At 40.6% G+C, this 25,914-nt stretch overlaps 1 protein-coding gene, 1 long non-coding RNA gene and 1 other non-coding gene across 5 annotated transcripts in view; 2 read left to right on the top strand and 1 right to left on the bottom strand.

Moving 5' to 3' along the window:
- The window catches only part of DNAI3 (dynein axonemal intermediate chain 3), a 72,938-nt gene extending 60,862 nt beyond the window's left edge, over window positions 1-12,076 (top strand). Inside the window, exons 19-23 of one of the 3 annotated variants that reach the window (XM_009424410.5) lie at window positions 3,049-3,179; window positions 5,441-5,645; window positions 7,654-7,745; window positions 8,937-9,059; window positions 11,793-12,076. In XM_009424410.5, coding sequence (XP_009422685.4) covers window positions 3,049-3,179; window positions 5,441-5,645; window positions 7,654-7,745; window positions 8,937-9,059; window positions 11,793-11,936 — 695 coding nt within the window. In that variant the 3' untranslated portion in view covers window positions 11,937-12,076. The remainder of the gene's footprint in view (window positions 1-3,048; window positions 3,180-5,440; window positions 5,646-7,653; window positions 7,746-8,936; window positions 9,060-11,792) is intronic. The other 2 variants (XR_010153416.1, XM_009424414.5) reach the window with 2 other exon arrangements.
- Window positions 5,639-14,507, bottom strand: LOC134808994 (uncharacterized). The gene is made up of 3 exons (XR_010153417.1): window positions 14,441-14,507; window positions 10,263-10,385; window positions 5,639-7,553 (listed from the first exon to the last, which is right to left on the bottom strand). It is a non-coding gene; the product is annotated as an uncharacterized LOC134808994 (long non-coding RNA).
- Window positions 12,706-12,816, top strand: MIR4423 (microRNA mir-4423). Its single transcript, NR_106653.1, has one exon. It is a non-coding gene; the product is annotated as a microRNA mir-4423 (primary transcript).
- Window positions 14,508-25,914: the final 11,407 nt, after the last annotated feature.

The raw sequence follows: 25,914 nt of genomic DNA, 5'->3' as shown, positions 1-25,914 counted from the left end.
TTGAGACGGAGTCTTGCTCAGTCACCCAGGCTGGAGTGCAGTGGTGCGATCTCAGCACACTGCAAGCTCCGCCTCCCGTGTTCACGCCATTCTCCTGCCTTAGCCTCCCCAGTAGCTGGGACTACAGGCGCCCACCACCACGCCTGGCTAATTTTTTTTTTTTTTGTATTTTTAGTAGAGATGGGGTTTCACCATGTTAGCCAGGATGGTCTTGATCTCCTGACCTTGTGATCCACCCACCACGGCCTCCCAAAGTGCTGGGATTACAGGTGTGAGCCACCGTGCCTGGCCGACAAACAGGTTTTGAAGAAGAAACTTCTAAGAGACAGATTACCTTAACTGAGATGTGTGTGATAAGGAAGCCCAAACAGACTTTCCAGATGATCTAAGTGACAAGCCAAGATAAATGCCAGCTGAATGATGGCAGTTGACATAATCATGTCATATACTGTACTCACAAATCAGCACAAGTCATGTGCCAGGCTTCTGTGAATAACTCGTGTAGTCCCCACAGCAGCCCTATGGGTAGCTGCTGTAGGTGGCATTACCAGAATTTGAACACAGGTAGTTTGCTCTATATTGCCTCCAGCATTAGATAATGGCTCTGAAAAATGGCTTTTTCATTTTTTTATAATAACCTGGCCTGGAGGCTCTGGCAGTCCATTTAATAATTTAAGGACCACTCCATTCATTGCTGAATGACACTGTCTTTCAACGGACAAAAGAAAGAAAAAGTTTTTATGGGCTGAGAGCATCTAACATTATTTTAAATTGCAAACCTTACGACTGTCAACATCACTATCATTGGTAATCATTTCAGTTCTTAGAGGGCCCTGCTCCCCAGAGTGAGGTGGTGTCTAAGGAAGCCTCGCTAACGCGGAGGGCAAACCCAGGCTCTGAGAAACAGGAGCAGCAGCAAGAAGAAAGCTGCTGGTTTCCAGGGGTCTTGAGCCTTACCAGGAATCTTCTAGATCACTTCAAGATGGCCTCAGAAGTATGTCTTCTGTGCTCTCTTCAAGCAAGGGGTTTGGCTGGAGGAAAATTAGCCTTTTTTTTTAATCCAGAAAAGCTACATATAAGTTTTTATTTATTTTTACTTAAAAAATGTTTTAACTTTGGTAAAATACACATAAGCATAAAACTTACCATCTCAACCAATTTCAAAAGTATAGTTCAGTGGTGTTAAGTACATTCATGTTGCTGTACACTCAATCTCCAGAATTCTTTTCTTCTTGCAAAATGGAAACTCCATACCTATTAAATACTAACTCCTCATTTGTCCCTAGTCCCCCAGCCCTTGGCAAATACCATTCTACTTTCTGTTTCTATGAATTCGACTACCCTGGAATCATGCAGTATTTGTCTTCTTGTGACTGGCTTATTTCATTTAGCATAATGTCCTCAAGCTTTATCCATGTTGTAGAATGGATCAGAATTTCCTTCCCTTTCAAGGCTGAATACTATTCCTTCGTATGTATACACCACATTTTGTTTATCCATTCATCCCTCAAGGGACACTTGGATTCCTTCCACATTTTGGCTTTTGCGAATAATGCTACTGTGAACTTGAGTGGAGAAGTACCTGTTTGAAACCCTACTTTATAAGCTTCTTACAAGATTTAGTGCATCTTTTTCTGCTTAATGTGCCACGAGTGTTCTGGGGGAAAAACCCCATTTCTCACATAGCAATTAATATGATAAAATTCAGAAAACATTAGTATAAAGTGGCTGGACATTGTGGTGTGGCCTTGACAGCCATATGTTTTTGTGGTCATGCCTGGGGCATAGGGTTGTGGGCAACAAGAAATTAGGAGGATTCAGGTCTGCAGCCAACTCTCAGGGAGAGGAAACCCAAGCAGAATCCTCCTGTTATCTGAGTAAAGAGACCAGAGAAGCAGGAAGACCCTGGGACCTGGGGCAGAGGCTAAAGTGAACTCTTGATCTTAACATTAGAACCTGTAAGGCTTCCCACTGGCAACAAATGGAAGGACTGTGGCTCTTGTCAGAAACCTGGCTGTCATTCTCAGCATTTCATCTCTGTCTTCCTATTCAAGTTGTCTCCAAGTCCTGTCAATTCTAGCTCACAAATATTTCTTGATTATCCCTTCTTCTCCCTTGCATCTTAGACCACGCCACCATCCTCTCTCACCAGAACTGCCACTGCAGCCTCCTCTGCTTTTACCTTCCCCTAATCCATTCTCCCCCAACAGCCAGAGACTCTTTCAGAAACGTCAATCAAATTGTCTCACTTGGAGACCTAAAGGACTCATTACTTAGAGTGTAATCTGAACTCCTTTCTTACAAGGCCCAGCATGGCCTAGACCCTCCTAGTCCCCATTTGTTTCATGTCTCACTCTAAAATGACCAGATTGCTGTCGGGGGTGCCTTCCTCAAGTGTGTAAAAGCACTAAACACTTCTCTCCTTAGGACTTTGGTGTGTGTTGTTTCCACTGTCTGGAATGTTCCTTCACACCAAAATCTTCCCATGTTGAGCTGCTATTCAGGCCTACATGATGCATCTCCACAGAAGCCTTTCCTGACCCTTCAGTCTAAATTACAAATCCCCTTGTTATTCTTACTTGTAATATTTTTTCCTTCACAACACTTTTCACAATTTTTACATTGTATACTTTGGGATGTGTTTATTGAAATTCTATCTTTCCCACTGGACTGTAAGCTCCTTGGGGGCAAAATCATGTTTATTTACTAACCATTGTCTACCCAGCCAGCTACAGTACCTGCTATTACATATTGGCAATCTATAAATATTTATTGACTAATTGAGTGAATTAATGAATGAGTAAATGAATAACACAAAGTATTCATTTGAGCTTGAAAAATGGCCTTGATGGGATGTTCCCTGGACATTCCATAATAACAGAAGGAGCCATCCCTTGACAGATCTATTCATCCCAGCTGGCCTCTGGTTCTCCACTCCCCGACCCCATTCATGGGGCCCTGTCTGTCCATTGGAGGTCTGTCCATTCCTCACTGCAGGAATGCAAACAGTGTTATTAAAGATGAGATGGCCTTCTTTCACTCCAACAGCAAAGAAGCCAGTGAGCCATCACACCATTCATGACGGAACTGTCCACACTATTCAGAGATCACCTTTCTACAACGACATTATTCTCACGGTTGGAGGTTGGAACGTGGCCATATGGAAAGAAGGTGTTATGGTAAGTTGCCTGCGAAATGGAGGCGTGAGTGTGTGATCTTTTGTTATTGAGAAAGACAAGAGGAACTGTTATGTTCTGACATAATAGTGCCTTTGGGACACTTTTTAGAGAAATTAGAACAGATGGCAGGGACACCAGCTTGTCAGCAGAACCACTGTAATCCTTTTGAAAACACATTCATTTGTTTTTCCTTCCTGAGGGGAGAAAACAGTTTACAAGTTCCTTGTTCTCTGAAACTTAACAGTCTTGGAATATCTACTGTGGGCAGTTGACTTCACTGGCATTTTTTGGGGGTGGGGGCCAAGGTCTCACTGTGTGGCCCAGGCTGGAATGCAGTGGTGTGATCTCTGCTCACTGCAGCCTCGACTTCCCAGGCTCAGGTGATTCTCCCATCTTAGCCTCCTGAGTAGCTGGGACAACAGGTGTACGCCACCAAGCCCAGCTTTTTTGTGTGTGTTTTTTGTAGAAATGGGGATTTCACCATGTTGCCCAGGCTGGTCTCAAACTTCTGGGCTCAAGTGATTCACCTGCCTCGGCCTCCCGAAGTGCTGGGATTACAGGTGTGACACCACACCTGAACTTGACTTGCATTTTTCCTCCCTTGGAAATACAAGATGGGATGCCTAATTCTGATTGAAGTGCAAGGAGAAACACTGGGTTTGTCATCTTTCCCTCTGCACCAGGAATATCTTGGCAGGTGCAGAAAGTGGGAGTGAGTAAGCTGAGGGTATGTCAGCAGGCAGACCCTTGCCTGTCCAGGGACATACAGTGGTTAAAGGGAGGCAGCAAGAGTGTGGTCAGGATTAGGAGAGGGGCTGGATCTAGGCAGATAGGAGCTAAACTGCCAAAAACTAGAATGATTGATAAAATCCGGTGAAGCAAGGGTGTGGGGGAATCAGTACTTTTGGTGGGATTGTAAGTTGACATGTCTCTTTGGTGAGCAATTTGAGATTATCAAAGCCTGAAACTATATATATATGTGTATATGCATATAATATATATGTATATATGCATATGTGTATACCAACTTTGAAATACATGTGTGTATGTACATAGGTATATAATGTGAATATATATACACACACATATATATATTTCAAAGTTGGTATACATATATACGTATATAAATGTATATATATTTAACCTAACAGTTCTACTTCTGAAACTCTAACATATACAAATACTCAAAAACTGTATATTTATCATTGAAAATAATTTAGAAACTACTTAAATGGTCATCAACAAAGAACTCTGCTTTATGCCAATGTACTTCTGTATGTTTGATTTTTTTTTTTTTTTTACAATTAGCAAGTTTTGTAGTTAAAGAAAAAGAAAAAGGAAATTCAGGCATGATTGTCCAAAGACTATGCCAGGGTCAGGAATTTGGTTATAGAAACTCAAGGTGCTGGGAGAAGTAGACAAGGAGAACAAGTTTGAAATGTCACCTCCACAGAGTCCATGAATCTGCGACATGCTTTCTTCACAGGAAAATCTCTTATGCATATATTGGAGGGTGGGAGACAGCTCCATGATTTAGTTTAGTCCCTGCAGATGTAAGTAGGCGAAGGAGCACCCCTGGTCAGTAGATGAAGCCTGAAGTGGGTAGAAAGCACATTCTATTCTTACTTTTGAAAACCTCCCAAAGAAGGCAGACTACCCCATGGGAGAGAAAAGAGAAGATGATTGCATGATGCTTCGATGGTCTAAAATCTCTTCCTAGTGTATTTATAGATGATCAACTGCTTCCAGCTGAAGTCACTTTATATGAGAATTTGCCAATTCTGATGTTGATTTTCAACATGCAGTACACAGCCAGAACTGGCAGACTTTTCATTTGTTTTACTCTCTACTGTTTACTGAGCTGTTTCCATGGGAAGCAGATATCTGATAGCAAAATAAAGGCATAAGCAGAATGTCCTTATAATCTTTACTTGTCTAATGTCCACCGATTTCCACAGAAATAGTCATAAGGTTAGAAGCAGTAGTGGGTTTAGAAGTTGGATTATTAGAAACTTCAACAACTTAATTGGAATGTCTAATATTTTCTGAAAAGCAACTAAAAGTGGCTTATGAAAACAAGAAAGAAAAGCTGGTGTTATATAAAAACCCTACAACAAAGAGAAGTAAGACTTCCTGTGGGCATAATTTTGTTGTTATATGATCATAGCTAGCTTGAGTTGCACTTAACGAACATCATGGTGAATTTCCCTCAGATAATAACAAAATCTTCTTTATTTGTCTTTTTAAAAATTTGTTTAAAGACTGGACCGCTCCTTCAGTCATGCTGTGCACCAAAAAGGTACACCTCAGGCCACTGGTCCCTGACTCGGCCCGGAGTTTTCTACATCGGCCGAGAAGATGGATACATTGATATCTGGGACCTTCTGGAGAAAACCCATGAACCAGCCCAGTCTCAAAACATTTGCATAACTATGATCACCTACATCAAACCCTGGATCTTTTCTTGTATGTTAATTCTAACTAAATAAGCTAAGTCATTTTGGGTAACTCGGGAACATCTTGACATTCATCTGAAAAGCCTCCAATGTTTATTTCTTAGTTTTTTGTTTTTCTTCCTGCTCATCCCTTCTTATCCCTTCCCTTCTCTTCCTTTCCTTTTCATTCTTCTCTCTTCCCTTTCCTTCCCATCTTTCCTCTTCCTTTTCCTTCTCTCTTGGTCTCAAAGCTTGGACACAACCTGAGCTCTTCTCACCGTTGCCTCATCAAGAATGATTTCTGAGACACGTGTCAGGCAGAGGCTGGTTTTGAACCGCACGATGGGAAACATCCTTCTCTTCTCCGGGTCAGACAGGATGACCCGGATCTTTGTTATCTTTTGCTGACTTTTTTCCCAGATAGAATAAATTTTGTTTCTTTAATTTTCATTACAAATCATATTTTTAAATATTATATCACTTTTGTGGTTCTCCCCTGGCTAATATCAAGCAATTCTCTTCATAAGATAAAATGATTATCTGGGGTTATGTATGTATTTAAGCTTTAACCTTTGAACCAACTATGAGGAAAAAGTATTATATAACAAAACAAGCATAAATTCAATGATGTGTCTATAGAAATGAGATGTATGTCCTTTGTCTCCATTTTTGTTCTGTTTCGCCCAAGTAGTAATTTCTATGTAAATCCAGTACATTTGCCTCTTTTTATTTTTATTTTTTGCAGTGACGTCTTGCTCTGTTGCCCAGGCTGAAGTGCAGTGGTGTGATCAATCCTCCTGCTTCAGCCTCCCAAAGTTCTGGGATTATAGGGGTGAACTACTGTAACCCACCTGCCTTTTTTAAAAGAAGAAGTTTCCCTTTGTTTCCAAAGGTGTACAGCATGAAATTCTCTTTCTATCCATTTCTCAGAAACATTAGATTTGGAAACTCAGTCTTCAGCATCTTGAGTGTCACAGTCAGACTACTGCTTAGCCATATGTGCCACCCAAGTATCTTTTCCCACTTTGGTGTAAAACATTGCTTTGTACGCCTACAGGGATTATGAATCCAGGATTTTGCAATTTGAAGCAGACCTACTAAAAAGGAAAAGAACACACACACAGTGAGATAGAAAATTACAATTCTCAGGCTGGGCATGGTGGCTCACACCTCTAATCCCAGCACTTTGGGAGGCTGAGTGAGGTGGGAAGATCACTTGAGTCCAGGAGTTCAAGGCCAACCTGAGCAACATGGCCAAGACCCTGTCTCTACAAAAAATACCAAACAAAAATTAGCCGGGCATGGTGCTATGTGCCTGTAGTCCCAGCTACTCAGGAAGCTGAGGTGGGATGATTGATTCAGCCTGGGAGGTTGAGGCTGCAGTGAGCCATGATCATACCACTGCATTCTAGCCTGGGCCACAGCGGGGAGACCCTGTCTCAAAAAAAACAAAAAACAAAACAAAACAAAAAAAAAGAAGAAGAAGAAGGAGAAGGAGAAGAAAAAGATTAAAAATCTCAAATACTTTGCATATTATACCCATTTTAAATGTTCAAAGGCAGCTACTTGTTTTTACAATAAGACCTGTGATTCTGGCTACATCTTTGAAATTCTTCTGGATGATGGTACCCTTTAGCCCTTTCTGTGTTCAGTGAAAATGAACTTCATGACTTTTCTTTGAAAATCTTTCCATGTGTTCTCCTTGCTTTCTTCTCAAGTATGCCCAGTGGGCCCAGCCACAGAGAGAGTCAACTTCAGCCAGGAGCCACATTCCTTATACAGTCACCAGAAATACAAGTTTTGAGGCAGCAGGGGGACTGACAAAGGCTCAGTCTTAGCTTTCATTTCATCAGCTGGAAAAAATGACTTGTACATGTTTACGTGGTCCAGCCATGAACATCTGATGAAAATGCCAAGATCACTGGAACCACAGCAGGTCCTTTGGGAGAACACAAAACAAAAACATACTTCATGTTTAACTGCTTAAGATGGTTTTCTGTTTGCTGATTTTTTCCTCCCATTTATTTTAAATCTTTCAGCTAAACAGCAATTTATAGCCACAGCTGATTATTATGGAACACTGCATATATTAGAAATTCCTTGGACATTAAGTCGCCCTTCCACCAATGAGGTTAGCAACTAACTTATGACTTTGAGAAGTAATGTGACCAGATATTGCTGAGATATGTCTTTTAAAAAATGTTAGAAATGACAGCATTTTTGCTCTGTAAGGGAACAAAAGACTCATACAGTAAATAAGAGGATGTATTTCTGTTGTATGAGTTAAATAGTTTGAAGCTTTAAAAAAAAGCCCCAAACATGACATGGGAGGGAAACCAAGTCAATGAAGTCCAGATTCTGAGAGAATAATGACTTGGGGATTCATAATCAGAAAATGTCATTTTTCCCATTGTAACCGAAGTGTGGGGTGCTGATTTCAGTGATACCCTTCCCTGAGGGCCCAGTTGACATGTTCATGCATCTCTCCATCACCCACCCCCACCGGCTCCCAACCCAACTTGGAGTATAGCAGGCAGCACAGCTGAACTGGCGGTATTCTGCACCCCCCACACTGTACCCACCACCCAAGTGTTTCAAACAATGTTAATAATGAGGCTTTAAAAAGATCAATGAATAGAAATATATAAATGTATATACAGTGAACATTAAACATATAGATTGCAGTCTGCTGCAAGTCCAAACATCGGCCTAGTTACTGGCAGGCAAAAGGCTGTCTCTGCCCTGGTTGCCTTCCCCAAGGTCTCTGCTGACTTTCCTGCTTCTATTCTGTGCCTACACTCGAAGCCCTCCAGGGACCAGGAGTTCAGCTCTGCTTCCAGTCCCTCTAGGATCTACATTGATACCCTCATCTGGGTTTTCTAAGTTTGATTGATGATATGAAACTTCCCCCAGATTTAGAAGGAAGAAGGAAGAAATGGGAAAAAAGCAACCCCTGAATATTTCTACTACAAAATTGCACATTTTTGCAGCTCTCTCCTTCCAACCCTGCTTTGGAAACCTCCAAGTCACAGAGCCCTAAATGTTAGCACAGTAGCCCCTGAATTGTACCAGCTCCTCTGGTAGTGGGCCTGTGATTACAATTTCCAAATTATATTCACCTAAAAGATTTAAAGTATCGCCAAATAGATAATCTACATAATGATTAGGTAGATTGATCATTAGATAATGATCAAGTAGATTAGGGAGGCAGATTAGGTAGGTCGTCTACCTAATTACAAGCAGCAGAAATTCTAACAGAGCCTTGTAAAGGTCATGGGGGCTTCCTGCCTGTCACCCTCTCATGGACTTCTGTTTCTAACAGATGGCAAGTGTCAACCACTACTTTGAAAGAGAAGTCAAGCATCTGGAATACGTAGAACAGCGCAAAAAAATTCGTGAGCAAGAAAAGAAAGAAATGGAACTAGAAATGGCAAAGAAAAAAGTTGTAAGTTAAATTTCAGAAATGAAAGATGTTTTCCTCAAACACCAGTGGAAATATATTTGTTTGGCTTAATCCACAGTTTCCATAGAAAAGTTATACTTTTTCACATTCTTCTCTTGTTCTCATGAGAGTCAAGAGGGCATTCCTTTGATTTCCTAGCTCACTGCCAGTTAGACACCTAGTGAGATTCTGTCCAATTTAAGTTTCTGAAATTTTCTATAATTTCAAAGTCCTTTAGTACAGATACCTTAATTCAAAATTTGAATGCTTTCATTATAGAATTTTAATATCTGGTGAATAATGCATTAAAGAAGGTGGTGCAAAAAGAGTTGAATATGGAATGAAGACACGTGGGCTCAAATCCCAACTCTGCCACTGACTAGCTGTGAGATTTGGAGCAAGGCTGTCACCTTTGCTGAGCTTCAGGTCTCTTATCTTGAAAATGGGAATACTAATAACTAGGATTACTGTAAGGCTGTCAGTTAAAGAAAGTGACAAATAGGCTTTCAGTAAATAGTGCTATTATAATTATAATGATAGATGATAGATTAGATAGATGATAGATAGATAAATAGATAGATAGATAGATAGATAGATAGATAGATAGATAGATATGAGGGGGTAGAGAGAAAGAGGTGAATTTTACTGTATATGATATGCTGAAGCTATGAAACTTGAAATAGAGGAGAATTTGGTACAGGGCACATCCATCTTAAACTCTGCTAAAAAAGAACCTAAGCTCTAAAGCACCCCGTGCTCCTCTTTCTCAGCTTCTCCCTGTTTGATACGAATTCTGTGACTCTGCTGGTCTTCCCTTGCCCACTGGAATTTTGGGCTTCTAAATACTTTGTGAATTAGGCTTTTCTCTCTTTCTCACTTGAGATCACCTCAGTCTCAATTTCTGTTTCCCTCTTGCTCCCTCTCTCCTTTGCGCTTTTGTTACCAGCATTTCATCATTGATCCCATCTGTAGGTTCCGTATAGCCAAATACATACATCCTCAAACACAATTACTCACATGAGGCCTTCAGTCTCAAAAGCATTAGCATGTGGCACTGGGCGCGGTGGCTCACACCTGTAATCCCAGCACTTTGGGAGGCTGAGGCGGGCAGATCACGAGGTCAGGAGTTCGAGACCAGCTTGACCCACATGGAGAAACCCTGTCTCTACTAAAAATACAAAATAAGCCGGGCATGGTGGCACATACCTGTAATCCCAGCTACTCGGGAGGCTGAGGCAGGAGAATCACTTGAACCTGGGAGGCGGAGGTTACGGTGAGCCGAGATTGTGCCATTGCACTCCATCCTAGGCAACAAGAGCGAAACTCCATCTCAAAAAAAAAAAAAAAAAGCATTAGCATGTGGAAATACTGTAATGTGCTGCATTAGCAAATAAATTAACATTATCACTTATTGATAAATACTAATTAGTGCAATAAAAGCAGAGGATCTCATTTCAAAAACATGTTTGGTGACAAAGTGTAAAAGAATGCCAATTAATTAAATTTTCATTGCATTCCACTGCTACAAACAAATTGATCTTAGTTTTGTTCTTTTGCACTTAACAAATGTTGATTTGTTGAGATTCTATTGTGGGAGATAATCTGCCACCCTTCCCCTTCCCCAGCAATTATCCACGATTATTATGAGTGTTTAAATACCATAGCAACAGCTCCTAATTATCTACATCGGTGGGAGCGAGTAGAATTGTGGATAATCCAAAAATAATTTGCATGTGAAATACTTTTTAAACACCTGAATATTATAATAATAATATCTTAAATTGTATTATACTTTTCAATTTCCAAAACGTTCCCAACTTCTTGTAACTTCATTTCCATTTGATATGGTGCCCTCTTTTAAGTAAAGCCACCACTTCTCAAATTTTCTCTGCAACTATTAATAGATTGTGGGTATGTGAATGAATTTGAAAGGGTTCCTCTGTTACATTTAGAACATAAAAAAAGTCACTAAGGAAAAACAACTAATGTTAGTCAGAAATGTCTCCTTCTAAGCAATGGCTGATAAAGGGGGAAATGGCAACAGTAACTACCTCAGAAGATTGCAATGGAGCTTAAATGAGTTAAAATATTTACAGCACTTAGCCAATAACTGGCACACAGAAAGTGTTCACATGTTCGTCCAGCAAGGCTGGCCTGTATGAGTGCTCACCAGGTGCCAGGATGAGGCTGTACAGTTCAACACAGATTTCAGGAAAATCATGCACCTGTCTCTTTGCAAACATAAAATCTGGAAACAGCTCACTCCTCAATGGACAATAATAATCACTGCTCTAGTCGCATATGAAATGGGAATTTTCCTAACCAGAATTTCAGCTGGAGACTCAGCCTGGGAGAGTAGTCATTGCTGTGTGATCCACAAGCTATGCCATCCATATGGACTCAGAAGAGGGGGATTTCAAAAGAATTCTGCAACCTCTAGGCTATTAGTCACCCTCCAGTCTACATATGGGAAACAAGAGTTATAGGGAAGAAGGCCGGAAAAAGGGACTTTTTTTTGAGAGACAGTGGTTGGGGACCATGTTTCCCCCCACTCCCTCCTTTCCCAGCACATCTGACTGCCTCCCGCCCACCTGCCCTCCTGCCTTCCTGCCCTCCATCCAACCCTTTCCAGAAAACAGCAGCCAGGTCAACTATTCACAAACAGCCCCTTTTCATCCTTTGGTGTTTTTAGATATCAGTGTTTTATAGGGACGTCTTGTTTTTCTTCCCCCCCAGAAAACATATCAGAAGTCAAAAGAACAAATGCAGGCTGAATTAAAAATGGACTACGAGAATTATCTGGAACTGGAAAAGACTGTTCTTATCAACCTTGGCCTAATCAAAGTCACAGAGAAGGGGTCATACATGGAGGTGATGTAAAAAAGCTTCCTGAAGGGGTGTTTTGGGGACTTCTTCCCTCTATTTATTTTTATGTCAGGTGAACTGGCAAGCTGAACATATAGATATACAGGCTCATTTATAGACTTTTATTTCCCTGCTATTAAAACTTTTGAATTTTAGCAATGAGATCTATTTCAGTTTTTGTACCACATATGTACCAAATTTTGTACTGAATATGAAAGTGTTCTTTTTTAATGAATGTTTTCAATAACAAAATTTGCATTTTCCTGTAATAATAGAGAACTTTGGATGTCCCTTCCATCCCAATCCTTGCTGTCCACACAGAGGCCCTCATCCCAGGCAGAAGGGGAAATCAAACTGCTCCTACTTAACAGCTTGCTTTTGGCCACCTTTCCAAAAAAAGTGCTTCCCCTTGGCCACTGTACAAACTGTAGGGCCATGTGCTAAACAAAATATTAGCAAATCAAATCCAGAAATATATATATATTTTTTAAAGAGGTTAACACATGAAGACGAAGTTGGGTTTATCCAAGGAAGATAAGGTTAATTTAAGAGTAGAAAATAAATCAGTGATTAATCAAAAGAGAGAAATTATGATGCCAAGTCGATGCAGAAAAACATTTCATAAAAGTTGACATCAATTCATGATAATAATGATACATTCTTAGCATCTACAGAAAGAATTCCTGCAATGTGATAAAGGGCGTGTAAAACAATACTACACCAAACATCGTACTTCATGGTGACAAGCAGAAAGCTTTCCCCTGAGATGTGGAACAAGACACAGCTCACACCATCAGGTGCCTGACATCATGTACTGCAGTTGCCTTTTTGTTCCCATGCTGTTTAAGCCCAGCATAGGCACCAAAAAGCAACAACAGTATATGAAACTGAGACACAAAAGAGCTTGGAGCCAGATTGTGAAGGCTCCTGTTTACCAAGCTAAGGAGCTGGATTAGAATTTATGGGGAATGAATGGAAGGACTAAACAGGAAGTTGACCCGATCAGCTTTATTTTTAGGAAACAAGGAATGAACTAGAGCAGGGGAGAGTCTCATGGCAAGAAATCCTATTAGGAGGCAGGAGGAATTGTTCAGGGCAAAGAATTAGGATGCCCTGTACTAAAGCTTAATGTGAAGATAGAAATCAAAGGCTGGTTGGATGGGGAGGGGAAGACAAAGGATAATACCAAGGTTTATAAGTTAGATTGCTAGAGGAAGGAAAACTTTGTCGGGTAGGTTTTAGCTCTTAACCACCTGTGTGCCCTTGAACAGATGACCCAGCTCTGTGAAACAGATTCCCCTTCCATCAAGTCAGGTTGAGAGAACTTAACTTGCAGCATTTATGTAAGGGGCAAATGAGCCCCTGCAGATAAGGGGCCTGTGCCTGGCACATATTATTGTCATCATGATTGAAATATCCCAGGGCTCATCCTTACACTTGAACTTCTTTTATTCTTTCTTTTTTCTGCACTCACTTTCTAGGTGCATGCATCCACTCTCAAGGCTTTAGATACTACCTCTGTCCCTGACCTGGCCTTCTCTCTAAAATCTAGATGTGTATCTATTTGACCTTTTGTATCTCCACTTGGATATTTAATAGGCATCTCAAACTTAAACATGTCCAAAATTGAGTGCTTGATGTTTCCCTTCAAAACCCATTCCTCCAGCAGTCCTCCCAGCCATGATGCTGCTTGGGGCAAAACCCTTAAGGTCATCCTTCATCTCCTTTCTTTCACAATCCACATCCAATCTGTCGGCAAGTCCTGTTGACTACACGTTCAGTATGCATGTGAAACCTGATCGCTTCTCTTCTCCCTCACTGCTACCACCATGGTCCAAGCTGCATCATCACCAGCTTGGATTTTGCAGCAGCCTCCTGTTCTCCCTGTTTCTATGTTGTCATTTTCAGTCTCTTTCAGCCACAGCCAGATGGTAGTTTTAAATGGATGCTGTCAGATGCTGTCATCCTTCTGCCCAGAATCCTTCCTCAACCTCATAGTATGATCACTCAGAGTATGTTCCCAATGCCTGTCTGTGCCCTGCAAGCTCTTGTGCAGGCAGGCCTTCCACTGTCACCTGGTCCCATCCCTCCTTCCTCTCCCCTCCATCACACCCATCCCAGTCATGCTGGCCTCCTGTTCACCAAACATGCCAGGCATCTTCCTCTCCCTGGGCATCTGTGCTTGCTGTTCAGTACTTTCTCCAGAGATTTTTCTAATTTTATTTTCACGAGTTCACTCTAAAAAATGGTTTGTTTGTTTTTAGAGACAGGGCCTCACTCAGTTGCACAGGCTGGAGTGCAGTGATGCAATCATAGCTCACTGCAGCCTCAAGCTGTTGGGCTTAAGCAATCCTCTTGCCTCAGGCTCCTGAGTAGTTAGGACTACAGACACATACCACCACACCTGACTTTAAAAAAATATATTGAGTGCCTTCTATGTGCCAGGGTCTACCATTTTAAACAGGATGGTCAGGGAAGGTGACACTTGAACAAGGCCTGAAAGGGGTGAGGGGTTTCACCTGTAGTCTTCCAGAAGTGTGTTCCATAACCCAGTCTCCCTCTCTTCAATGAAAAGAAGCTGGGACTGCAGAGAACAGGTGTGTCATAACTGAGTGTCATAAACCATGACTGGAGGCTGAGCACATTGTTGTCTCAAATAAAAGCAGGGTGTTGTTAGCATAAAGGACTGGAGTAATGGGTATTGAATAAGTGTCTGCCTTAGGGTTAGCAAATATAAAGCTTAGTATAGTGGCTAGCATATGGCAAGCAGTAAATATGTTTTGCCTGATTTACAAATACAAAATGGTTGTAAAATTCTTGCTATAGAAACTAAACATGGGGCTCCTTATGGTTATGATAGCAGTTATTATTAGTTCAGTGTGATTTTTGTCTTTTTTCTTTTTCTTTTTTTTTTTTTTTTTTGAGATGGAGTCTCACTCTGTTGCCCAGGCTGGAGTGCAGTGGCTCGTTGTCGGCTCACTGCAACCTCCACCTCCCAGGTTCAAGTGATTCCCCTGCCTCAGCCTCCTGAGTAGCTGGTATTACAGGCATGTGCCACTATTCCCAGCTAATTTTTGTATTTTTAGCAGAGACAGGGTTTCACATGTTGGCCAGGCAGATCTGGAACTCCTGACCTCAAGTGATCCACCTGCCTGGGCTTCCCAAAGTGCTGGGATTACAGGCGTGAGCTACTGCTCCCAGACCTGGTGTGGTATTTTCATTGTGTGTTTATAACCTCAGTTTTCCTGAGTCTCATCACCTGTGGCCACCGAGAGGACACATAAGCAGCCATAGCCCAGGTTTCATGGGACCTTGCCCCACTTGCTTCTCAGGTATGCTAGCCTTCTGCAGAGTGCCCCCAAGTGTGTCCAGTGGCCACTGGGATGAAGATGGAGTCACATATGTTCAAGCCCACAACCACCAGGCACTCAGGGATCCCTTCTCTCAAAATGCTAGAGCTTCCTAATGGCCTGTAACATGGGGGAAGGTGCTGGGACAATGCTTCTGGGTTAGTTCAAGTTCAGCGAGAAGCAAACACCAAGGCAGTAGCAGAGGTGCAAGAAGCAAGGCAGAGCCTTCAGAGCTCATGCAGGTCTGGTACCTATGGAAGAAAAGAGGAAAGGACAGAAGATGATAGGATTCATCTCAGACCACTGAGCGTGGTTTAATTATTCATGATACCTCTCTTGGACACTAAGACTTTGAAACAGACAAACTCATAGTGATGTCTCTTCCTTCTCTGGGATGAGTTTTCTCTGAGGCTCTTCAACCCCTTAAGCTAAGGTCCTTTTGTTTGGCCCAGAACTTCCATTTGGCAGACAAGGCCAGGCATGCTGAATCCCAGTAAAGAACACAGCTGAGGCTCAAGCGAGGATGCTAACCACCTGTACTGAAGATGTAGGAATATCAGGTGTGAATGCAAATGGAGTTAACTGGTATGCCTCCTTCCAATTCCCACAGCTCCAACCCTTTCCCCTACCACCCACTGTGAGTCAATCTGATCTTCTGACCTTAAGTCATTTGGTCTGGTCTACAGTGTAGTGAAAAGACAGGGGTCTTTAGGTCCTGGCAGACCTGAGTCCAAATCCCATCTTCATCGCCTTGGGCAAACTGCACTATCCCCTAAGTCTTAGATGCCTTGTCTGTAAATGGGGATAATAATAATACCTAGCCTACCCCATACAAAGACAATGTATATAAAGCACCTGGAATATAGTTGGCGCTTAATGAATGTTGTTGCCTGTTCTTGCTTGGTCACAGGTGTATGCACAGACGCACACACACACACACACACACACACCAGAGAAACGTAGTGTTTCCTCTTTGTTCTATGTAGTAATCTCTGATTTTAACTTTTTGTTGCTACTAATAATAACAGGAATGTTTCCCAGAGTCAAGTGCAACTTAAGCAGTGACTGTCCATGCCTGGTTTAATATTAGCCTTTGATCATCTTAATATGAGACCACAAGTGTTGGACATAGTATTTAACATAAAATTTAAATAAATTTGAACAGCTTTCTTTTTTGCAGAACGATAATGCTACTCAGAAAATTGATCATTCTAATATTTGATTAATTTCAATTAAATTTAATGATCATTCAGCTTTACAAATTGCTTTTTATCCACCAAGAAACATGTAATTAAACCAGCATATTTTCAGGTCCTCAGATAAGCTCATCGTGTGTGTGCACTTCAGATGAAAAGGCAATTAACTCCAGTTGGATGGTGGCCTAGGTGTTCTTCACGGCTTCACTAATCCAGCACTGTAAATAATTAACATCTCCCTGCACCCTTCTACCTCGGAGCGCTGCCCAGGGTCGGCGCTGCTCCACCGGGTTGCTAGGTTGCCATTGCCAGGGCAGATCTGTGCAACTGAGCAAGGTCCTCACAGCGGAAATTAAATATCTCAGTGAAGGGCTGATGAACCCCTGTGTGGTCAATTTCCTCCTGCCATGGCTGATCAGCTCTCTGCGGGCATGGGCTCATGTGAAACAGCACACACTGTCAGAGCAGAACCCTGCACACCAGCAAAACCAGCCTTGGGAGCTTATTGGGAAACGATGGATTTTTAAAAGTTGTGTAATTGCTTTTAAATGCTTTCTTGTTAACAAATATGACATAAAAAACATAGACGGTGAGTATGACAGATAATATAGGTTGTGTTTTTCTACAATGCCAATGCTCCAAACTTAAAAAGACAGAAAATAAGCTTTCCCAAACTCATCTGTATATGTGATATTCTGAGATGTTTTTATTCTTTTTTTTCTTAAGAAAAGGAAGAAAGTTGTAAAATAGAAGATTTCACATTCTTCCCTGTCAACTAGAGATGCATTTTCCAGTACTTTTTAGGAACCATATTTTTAAGAATAATAATTCCCTTTAGAGAAAAAAAAACTTTAGAAAATAATGCTAAGTAAAATCTAAAATACAGAAAGTGTCTGCTTTGGCTGGGAATGGTGGCTCACACCTATAATCCCAGCACTTTGGGAAGCCGAGGCAGGTGGATCACCTGAGGTCAGGAGTTCAAGACCAGCCTGCCCAATATGGTGAAACCCTGTCTCTACTAAAAATACAAAAAATTAGCTGGGCCTGGTGGTGAGTGCCTGTAATCCCAGCTACTCAGGAAGCTGAGGCAGGAGAATCACTTGAACCTGGGAGGCGGAGGTTGCAGTGGGCCGAGATTGCACCACTGCATTCCAGCCTAGGCGATGAGAGCAAAACTCTGTCTCAAAAAAAAAAAAAAAAGAAAGAAAAGAAAAGAAAGAAAAGAAAGTGTCTACTTTATTTCAGCCTTTGTAAAAAAGCTAAATTAACAATTGAATTGATACCAATTGTTCATTTATAGTGAAGTTTGTATGGATCTAAATATAACAAATAAAAAACAGAGGCCAGTCATGGTTGCTCACTCCTGTAACCCCAAGACTAGCCCAGGCAACTTGGCAAAAGCCCATCTCTACTAAAAATACAAAAAAATTAGCCGGGCGTGGTGGTGTGTGCCTGTAATCCCATCTACTCAGGAGGCTGAGGCACAAGAGTCGCTTGAACCAGAGAAGGAGAGGTTGCAGTGAGCTGAGATCGTGCCACTGCACTTCAGCCTGGATGACAGAGTGAGACTGTCTCAAAAACAAAACAAAACAGAATGAACTCCCAATTATCCAGAATCCTAACAACCAATAGCTAGAACTTCATTATTTTCTAGTTCTGCAATGAACATTTATGACAACAAAAGACAAATAAGCAACTTTTTATTAAGGAGTTATCATCATGTGTAGAACCAAATTCAAGGTCCATCCAAATGTCAGAATTCATGTCTGCAGGACTGGACAATAATTACTTATGGTCATCAGTATAAAGACAGCTCGTCTCAAGCTTTGTAATGTTGGGTAAATAACCTTTCTGATTCATTTCTTCATCCAACAAATGGGGATAATAACTCCCACTGCATGGAATTATAAAGATTAAATAAGATAAAACATATGAAAGCACTTTGTAAAGTCTAAGTGCTTTAAAAAATATGTAAAATACATATTAAAATATTTTACATAGATGCTGAACTCCTTTGGGATTCTGAGGTCACTTTTGAATTATCAAAGGAAATTTAATTATATTTATTGTAGTATATTTTTATTACATTGTAATTCCTGCTAGTGTTTAATTAACAGTCAGCTTGGCCTGGCATGGTGGCTCATGCCTGTAATCCCAGCACTTTGGGTGGCCGAGGCAGGCAGATCACCTGAAGTCAGGAGTTCAACACTAGCCTGGCCAACATGGTGAAAACTTGTACCTACTAAAAAAAACAGCTAACCAAGATATCCATTCTCTTACCCTACTAGATAAATAATTTACATGTATTAGTAGCTAATTAGTTTAATAATTATGTGGGTCCTCTCAGCAGATGAGAATAGGAAAAAAATAAAAAATAAAAACAAATGGATCTTAAAGTCTGAAACTTAGAAAAAGGGAAAAATATTAGACATGGTCATATGAAAGCCACTTGTTTAAAAGGCAGGATGACATTCTGTATGTTCCTTTCAACCCATCCATGTCAAGTAGGGAACCATGTAGCCATTACTCAATCATACATTTTATTTTTTAAGACCGTTGGAATTTTGTCTGCATTTCTCTAACAGGCACCTTAGCATCAGGAGAGGGCAAACTCCAGAAAAACACCTGGGCTATAAGTAGGGAGTACTTGTGAGGCGTCTAGTCCTCAGAAATGATATGCTGTAGACAGAATTTGGAATAAAAAAACTGCATCAGTTCATTATGAGAATCTCAATTTTAATTGATTGAGAGTAACAGAAAATCTGGACGGGGAGGAAGATGGCAGAAACCACTTGTGCTGGTCAAATATCCACGTGTACCTCTGCATTTACCAGCCTCCTTTGCAGTCAGATTGGAGCCTTTAACCGAATCCTAGCCAACAGGATGTGGGTGGAAGTGACGGAAGCCACTCCAGGCCTGACTTTAACTCATCTCATGAAACCTTCCAACTTCATCTCCCCCTGCTATGTGTTCCAGAGGCCATAATTTACAAAGTAGAGAAAAGTTTCTCATTCTGTATCAGACTTTTCACAAGCAGGTGATAACCCTTTATCATATTAAACCACCGAGACTTCAGGGTTTATTTGTTATGCCATTAGCTAAGCCCATCCTGATGAACCCGGGCAGATTAGAGAGCACGCCGTCTTACTAGAACAGGTGTGCCCAACTCTCAGTTGGAACCCAGGATTTGAACTTAAATCTATGCACTGTTAATAAGACACCAGGAAAATTAAAAAGCCAAAGACGTCAAAAGGAAAAAAACCTTTCCTGAATTGAAAATACCTGCGTCTACAGATTGAAAGAGCATAAAATATTCTAAGCAAATTCCAAATTATGCAGTAAGTGGGTGAATTGAGATTTACATATCACTCCAAATCCTATGCTTTTAAATTCTCAACACTGAAGCCAAAGTGGTCATTTAAAAATCAGGCCTGAAATCCATCACTTCCCTGCTCACAACATTTCAATGGCTCCTCCTTGCCTCGGGGATTGGGTCTAATCTCTTTGCCTTCCTGTGGCATGGCCCTGCTTGCTTGTAAACTCATCTCTTACAGCCTTGCTCTCCCCTACTTCTGCTCTAGCCATTTCACTCCATGCTGTTCTCCACACATGCTATATCCTCTCACCTCTGCTTCCTTGAAAATGATATTCCCTTTCCCTGGATAAAAAGCTACCAAAAATTCAAAAATGGTCTATGAATTAGTATGTTATGCAGCACAACAGTATCTATACACATTTGAAAAAGTTTTCATATATAGTCCTCCTATGGAAAAATGAACAGTGCTCCAGGCAACCAAAGTAAATATAGACTAAATGGGATTACATCAAGCTAAAAAGCTTCACACAGCAAAGGAAACAGTCAGCAAAGTGAAGAGACAACCCACAGAATGGGAGAAAATATTTGCAAATTACCAATCTGACAAAAGATTAATAACCAGAATATATAAGGAGCTCAAACTACTGAATAGCAAAAGAACAATTGGATTAAAAAATGGGCAAAATATCGGAATAGGCATTTCTCAAAAGATGACAAATCCAACAGGTATATGAAAAAATGATCAACATCACTAATCATCAGAGTAATGCAACTCAAAACCACAATGAAATAGCATTTCACCCCAGTTAATGTGGCTTTTATCAAAAAGACAGGCAATAATGAATGCTGGCAAAGATGTAGAGAAAGAAGAACTGTGCTGCTGGTGGGAATGTAAATTAGTACAACCACTGTGGAGAACAGTTTGGAGGTTTCTCAAAAGACTAAAAATAGAACTACCGTATGATCCAGCAATTCCACTACTGGGTATATACTGAAAAGGAAGGAAATCAATATATCAAAGAGACATCTGCACTCCCATGTTTATTGCAGCACTATTCACAACAGCCAAAACATGGAATCAACCTAAGTGCCTATCGACAGATGACTGGATAAAGAAAATGTGGTACACACAGTGGAATATTATTTCGCCATAAAAGAGAATGAAATCTTGCCACTTGCATCAACATGGATGGAACTTGAGGTTATGTTAAATGAAATAAAACAAGCACAGAAAAATATCACATGTACTAGTTCATCTGTGGGGGCTAAGAAGGTGGATCTCATGAAGATGGAGAACAGATTGGTTGTTACCAGAGTCCAGGAAGGTGAGGGGGTGGTATGGGTGAAGAGAAGTTGATTAATGGGTACAAATATATGGTTTGATAGAAAAAAATAAGACCTAGTGTTCAATAGATTAGTGGGGTGACTATAGTCAATAAAATCTATTGTAGATTTCAAAATAGCTGGAAGAGAATAATGTTTCTGGCATAAAGAAAAGACAAATATTTAAGGTGATGGATATTCCACGTGTACTGATTAATCTTTACAAACTACATAAATGTATTAAATGATCATATGTACCCTGAAACTATGTACATCTATGTGCATCAGTAGAAATTTTTGTTTAAAAATAATAAAGAGTGCTTATAAGAATTTGTTTAGAGATTATAAAAGGAATTGATCATGTGATATTAATAGCTTTAAAAGTCACATAGTGAGAGAAATATCTGAATCATAGTCTGGGCTTTGGAGTCAGAATTTTGAGCACTCAGCCACTTACAGCTTCAATCATTTAACCATGATGAGCTTCTGCTGCAGCAGAAGGAATTCTCAAAAGTGGAGCAATATTTCCCATTCCACCGTTTCTTGCCACATCCCATCAAGAGACAGACTCCATTTCCCCTCCTCTAGAAACTGGGTGGCACTTTGTGATTGCCTCGAACAACAGAATGCTGTGGAAATGACACTGCATCTCACCTGAAGCCAGGTCATCAAGGGTGAGACAGCTTCCACCTGGCTCTCTCTCACTGGGCACTCACCCTGGGAACCCATTGTGAGGCAGCTCAAGGAGAGGGAGCATGGAGGTGTTCCAGTCCACAGCTCCAAATAAGGTTTCGGCCCATGGCCAGTGTCAGCCACCAGGCATGTGAGTGAATGAACCTTCAGATGATTCCAACCCTGAGCCTTCGAGCTACCCCAGCTGACGCAGAGCGGAGCAGAGATGAGCTTTCCCTGCCTTGACCTGTCCAAATGCACATTGGTGAGTAAAGCAAATGCTGTCATTTATTATTATTATTATTATTATTATTATTATTTTCGAACTGCAGCCTTGCTCTGTCACCCAGGCTGGAGTGCAGCAGCGTGATCTCGGCTCACTGCAACCTCTGCCTCCTGGGTTCAAGTGATTCTCCTGCCTCAGCCTCCTGAGTAGCTGGGATTACAGGCTCCCGCCACCACACCCGGCTAATTTTTGTATTTTTTGCATTCTTTTTTTTTTTTTTTTTTTTTTTTAGTAGAGACAGGGTTTCACCATGTTGGGCAGGCTGGTCTCGAACTCCTGACCTCAGGTTGTCTGCCCACCTCAGCCTCCCAAAGTGCTGGGATTATAAGCGTGAGCCACCGCACCCAGCCAATGCTGTCATCATTTTAAGCCACTAGGTTTTGGGACGGTTTATTATGTAGCAATGGATAACTGGAAAAACCACTTCACATGGCTCTTGTGAGGATAAACTGAGACGGAATATATAAAATGCCCATTACATCGTCTGAAACATAGTAGATCCTCAGTAAATATTAGTTATTATACCTATAATGTGTCAATAACCGCTTCCATCTGCACACTGCCTTTTCCTCTTCTATAGTCAAATCTCCATTTGCCTCTCAGCAGAATCCTTGTGACTAAATTTAGGGCTCATCTAGATAATCCGGGACAATCTCCCCCTCTCAATATCCTTAGCTTAATTAAATCTATCAAATCCTTTTTCCTCTATAAGGTAACATTCACAGGTTCCAGGGATTAGGGCATGAATCTCTTTGGGGCCATTATTTGGGAAATTACCTCCCAAATAGTCAGTTTATTTCTTTCTACTTTGTTCCAGGAAAGATGATAAGGAAGTATAGTGTATCCTTGCCTTTAATACATACAATCCAGTAGACACAATAAGCTGTGTACTCAAATACCTAGAACGGAAAACAGGAAATAAGTGCTACGTGTCTTAAAAATTGATAAAGGTGAAAAAAAAAGCCTATAAATAGCAGAAACCTCTACAGAGTGGGATTGCAGATTCAGGACCGTATCAAAGCAAGGCCCTAGGAGTTTGGTGCAGCTAGAGTGCCGGTGGGGAAGGCAAAAAACAGGTGAGTTGAGTTAAACAAGCCCCTACTTATCATGAAAGGCTATTATAAACTCATTGTTTATCACCAGTTTTAAATATATAACTTTGTTTTGATGTCTGCAAACTACTGGGAAGAAAAGCAATTAAAAAGAACAATAACAAGCAACAAATTGAAAAAAAATAGCATAATTAATTACAGAACATTGTGAATAGAGCTCTGTATTCATTTCCTGACAGACTACCATGAACTCTGTACCTTAAAACAAGAGAAATTTGTTCTCTCACAGTTCTAGAGACCAGAAGTTCGAAACCAGCAGGGCTAGTTCCATCTGGAAGCTCCAATGGAGAGAGAACCCATTCCTTGCCTCCTCCAACTTACTGTGGGCATTTGCTAGCTCGTAGCTGCATCACTCTAATCTCTGCTTCCACCTACACATTGCCTTCTCCTCTTCTTTAGTCAAATCTCCCCTTGCCTCCCTTTCAGAAGAGCTCCTGTGACTACATTTAGGCCCCATCTAGATAATCCAGGAAAATCTCCCCATCTCAAAATCCTTAACTTAATCTGTCAAATCCTTTTTGCAGCATAAGGTAACATTCACAGGTTCCAAGGATTAGGGCACGGATGGCTTTGGGACTATTATTCAGGCTCCTACAGCCTCATAAAAAGATTCCAAAGTTGGAGAGAAATTCTAATAAAGATTTTACTTATTAGTTTATTACTTTATGTGGAAAATAAAGGACAAAACATTAATAAAGGGACACATAAAGGTCTGCCTCCAAGGGAATTGTGTGACTTAGTAAACAGAAAATAAAAAATGTTGAGTTTGTGGATTAAAAAGCAAACTTGAAAGTGTGCCTCCTTCACTTTCTGCTGGCAAGGAAAAAGAAAAAAAAAGAGACAAGAAAGAACAAGAAAAAAATAAGGTTTTAAAGAAAAGAATTTTTAAAAAAGAATTTAAAAAACACTTGACATACTTTCTCAGGAAAGCAAAAGCAGCCTGCACTGTGACTTAAACATAACAGTAGTAGAAATTCACTTTCATTGTTATTTCTCTCTCTCTTTTTTGGCCTATAAAGGTCAGGCTCATAGAATAAGGAATTCATTGGTCTTCAGAGCATTCAAGGAAGCAGTGGGTGGGGAGTGCTAACCCAGAAGCTGACAAAAGTGTTGACTTCTGGTACTAAAGAGAGAAAATAGATAAATGAAAAATGAAGCAGATGATAAAAAAAGAAATAGAAAAAGGAGAGAGAAAATATTGGCCAGAACAAAATTGTAATGTGCAGAAGGGATCTACATGTCCATCAGTAGGAAAATGGCAAAATATGTTCATCAGACAAGGACCCTTCAGCTATGATGAGGAACATTCTTCATTCCAACAAGAAAGGAAGTTTACAAATTATCAAGGGAAAAATCAAGTTGCAAAACAATATATCCAATATGACCCCACTTGTGTAAAACTGTGTATGTGTATTTGTACTAACATTCACATTTCTCTGTATGTATAGAAAAGTCTGGAAGTGTAGCCATCAATGTGTTCATTATGTTTACTTCTGAGGGATGGAATGGGAGAAGGGACAAGTGTGCAAGGCAAAGAGGGGGCTTTTACCAGCCCCAGCGTTTATAAAGATCAGTACATGACTAATCTTTAACCTACACTCCTCACTCCATATTATTTTGAAGCAAAGATAAAAATTTTAATAGATCTCTGTTGCTTGAATATTTTTATAATAGGTCTTTATTATTTGATAATGGTTGTGTTTACTGCTGGAAACTGTTAATAGATGCCGTACTCCTAATAGCAATAGCTGTCATTTCCTATTACAGTGTGAGGCACTGTTCTTTTATTTTTTTTAAATTCATGTCTTACTTAGATTTTGTAGGTATGTTTAATAAATTTAATACCCATTAAATTTAAATAGATGCATCTAGATAATATACATTCTTTTTCTTATTATACTTTAAGTTCTGGGATACATGTGCAGAACATGCAGGTTTGTTACATAGGTATATGCGTGTCATGGTGGTTTGCTGCACCCATCAACCCGTCATCTACATTAGGTATTTCTGCTAATGCTATCCGTCCCCTTAGCCCCCAGGCCCCTGGCAGGCCCTGGTGTATAATGCTCCCCTCCCTGTGTCCATGTGTTCTCATTGTTCAACTCCTACTTATGAGTGAGAACAGGCAGTGTTTGGTTTTCTGTTCCTGTGTTAGTTGCTGAGAATGATGGTTTCCAGCTTCTTGTCCTTGCAAAGACATGAACCCCTCCTTTTTTATGGCTGCGCAGTATTCCATGGTGTATATGTGCCACATTTTCTTTACCCAGTCTATGGGCATTTGGGTTGGTTCCAAGTCTGCTATTGTGAATAGTGCTGCAATAAATATACATGTGCATGTGTCTTTATAGTAGAATGATTTATAATCCTTTGGGTATATACCCGGTAATGGAATTGCTGGGTCAACTGGTATTTCTGGTTCTAGATCCTTGAGGAATTGCTACACTGTCTTTCACAGTGGTTGAACTAATTTACATTCCCACCAACAGTGTAAAAGCGTTCCTATTTCTCCACATCCTCTCCAGCATCTGTTGTTTCCTCACCTTTTAATGATCGCCATTCTAACTGGTGTGAGATGGTATCTCATTGTGGTTTTGATTTGCATTTCTCTGACGACCAGTGATGATGATGAGCTTTTTTTCATGTTTGTTGGCTGCATAGATGTCTTCTTTTGAGGAGTGTCTGTTCATATCCTTTGCCCACTTTTTGATGGGGTTGTTTTTTTCTTGTAAAATTGTTTA

Source organism: Pan troglodytes, chromosome 1, assembly GCF_028858775.2.
Source record: "Pan troglodytes isolate AG18354 chromosome 1, NHGRI_mPanTro3-v2.0_pri, whole genome shotgun sequence".
Classification (NCBI taxonomy): Eukaryota; Metazoa; Chordata; class Mammalia; order Primates; family Hominidae; genus Pan; species Pan troglodytes.
The sequence above is the reverse complement of the archived record's forward strand: the minus strand, read 5'-3'. Positions and strand labels throughout refer to the sequence as shown.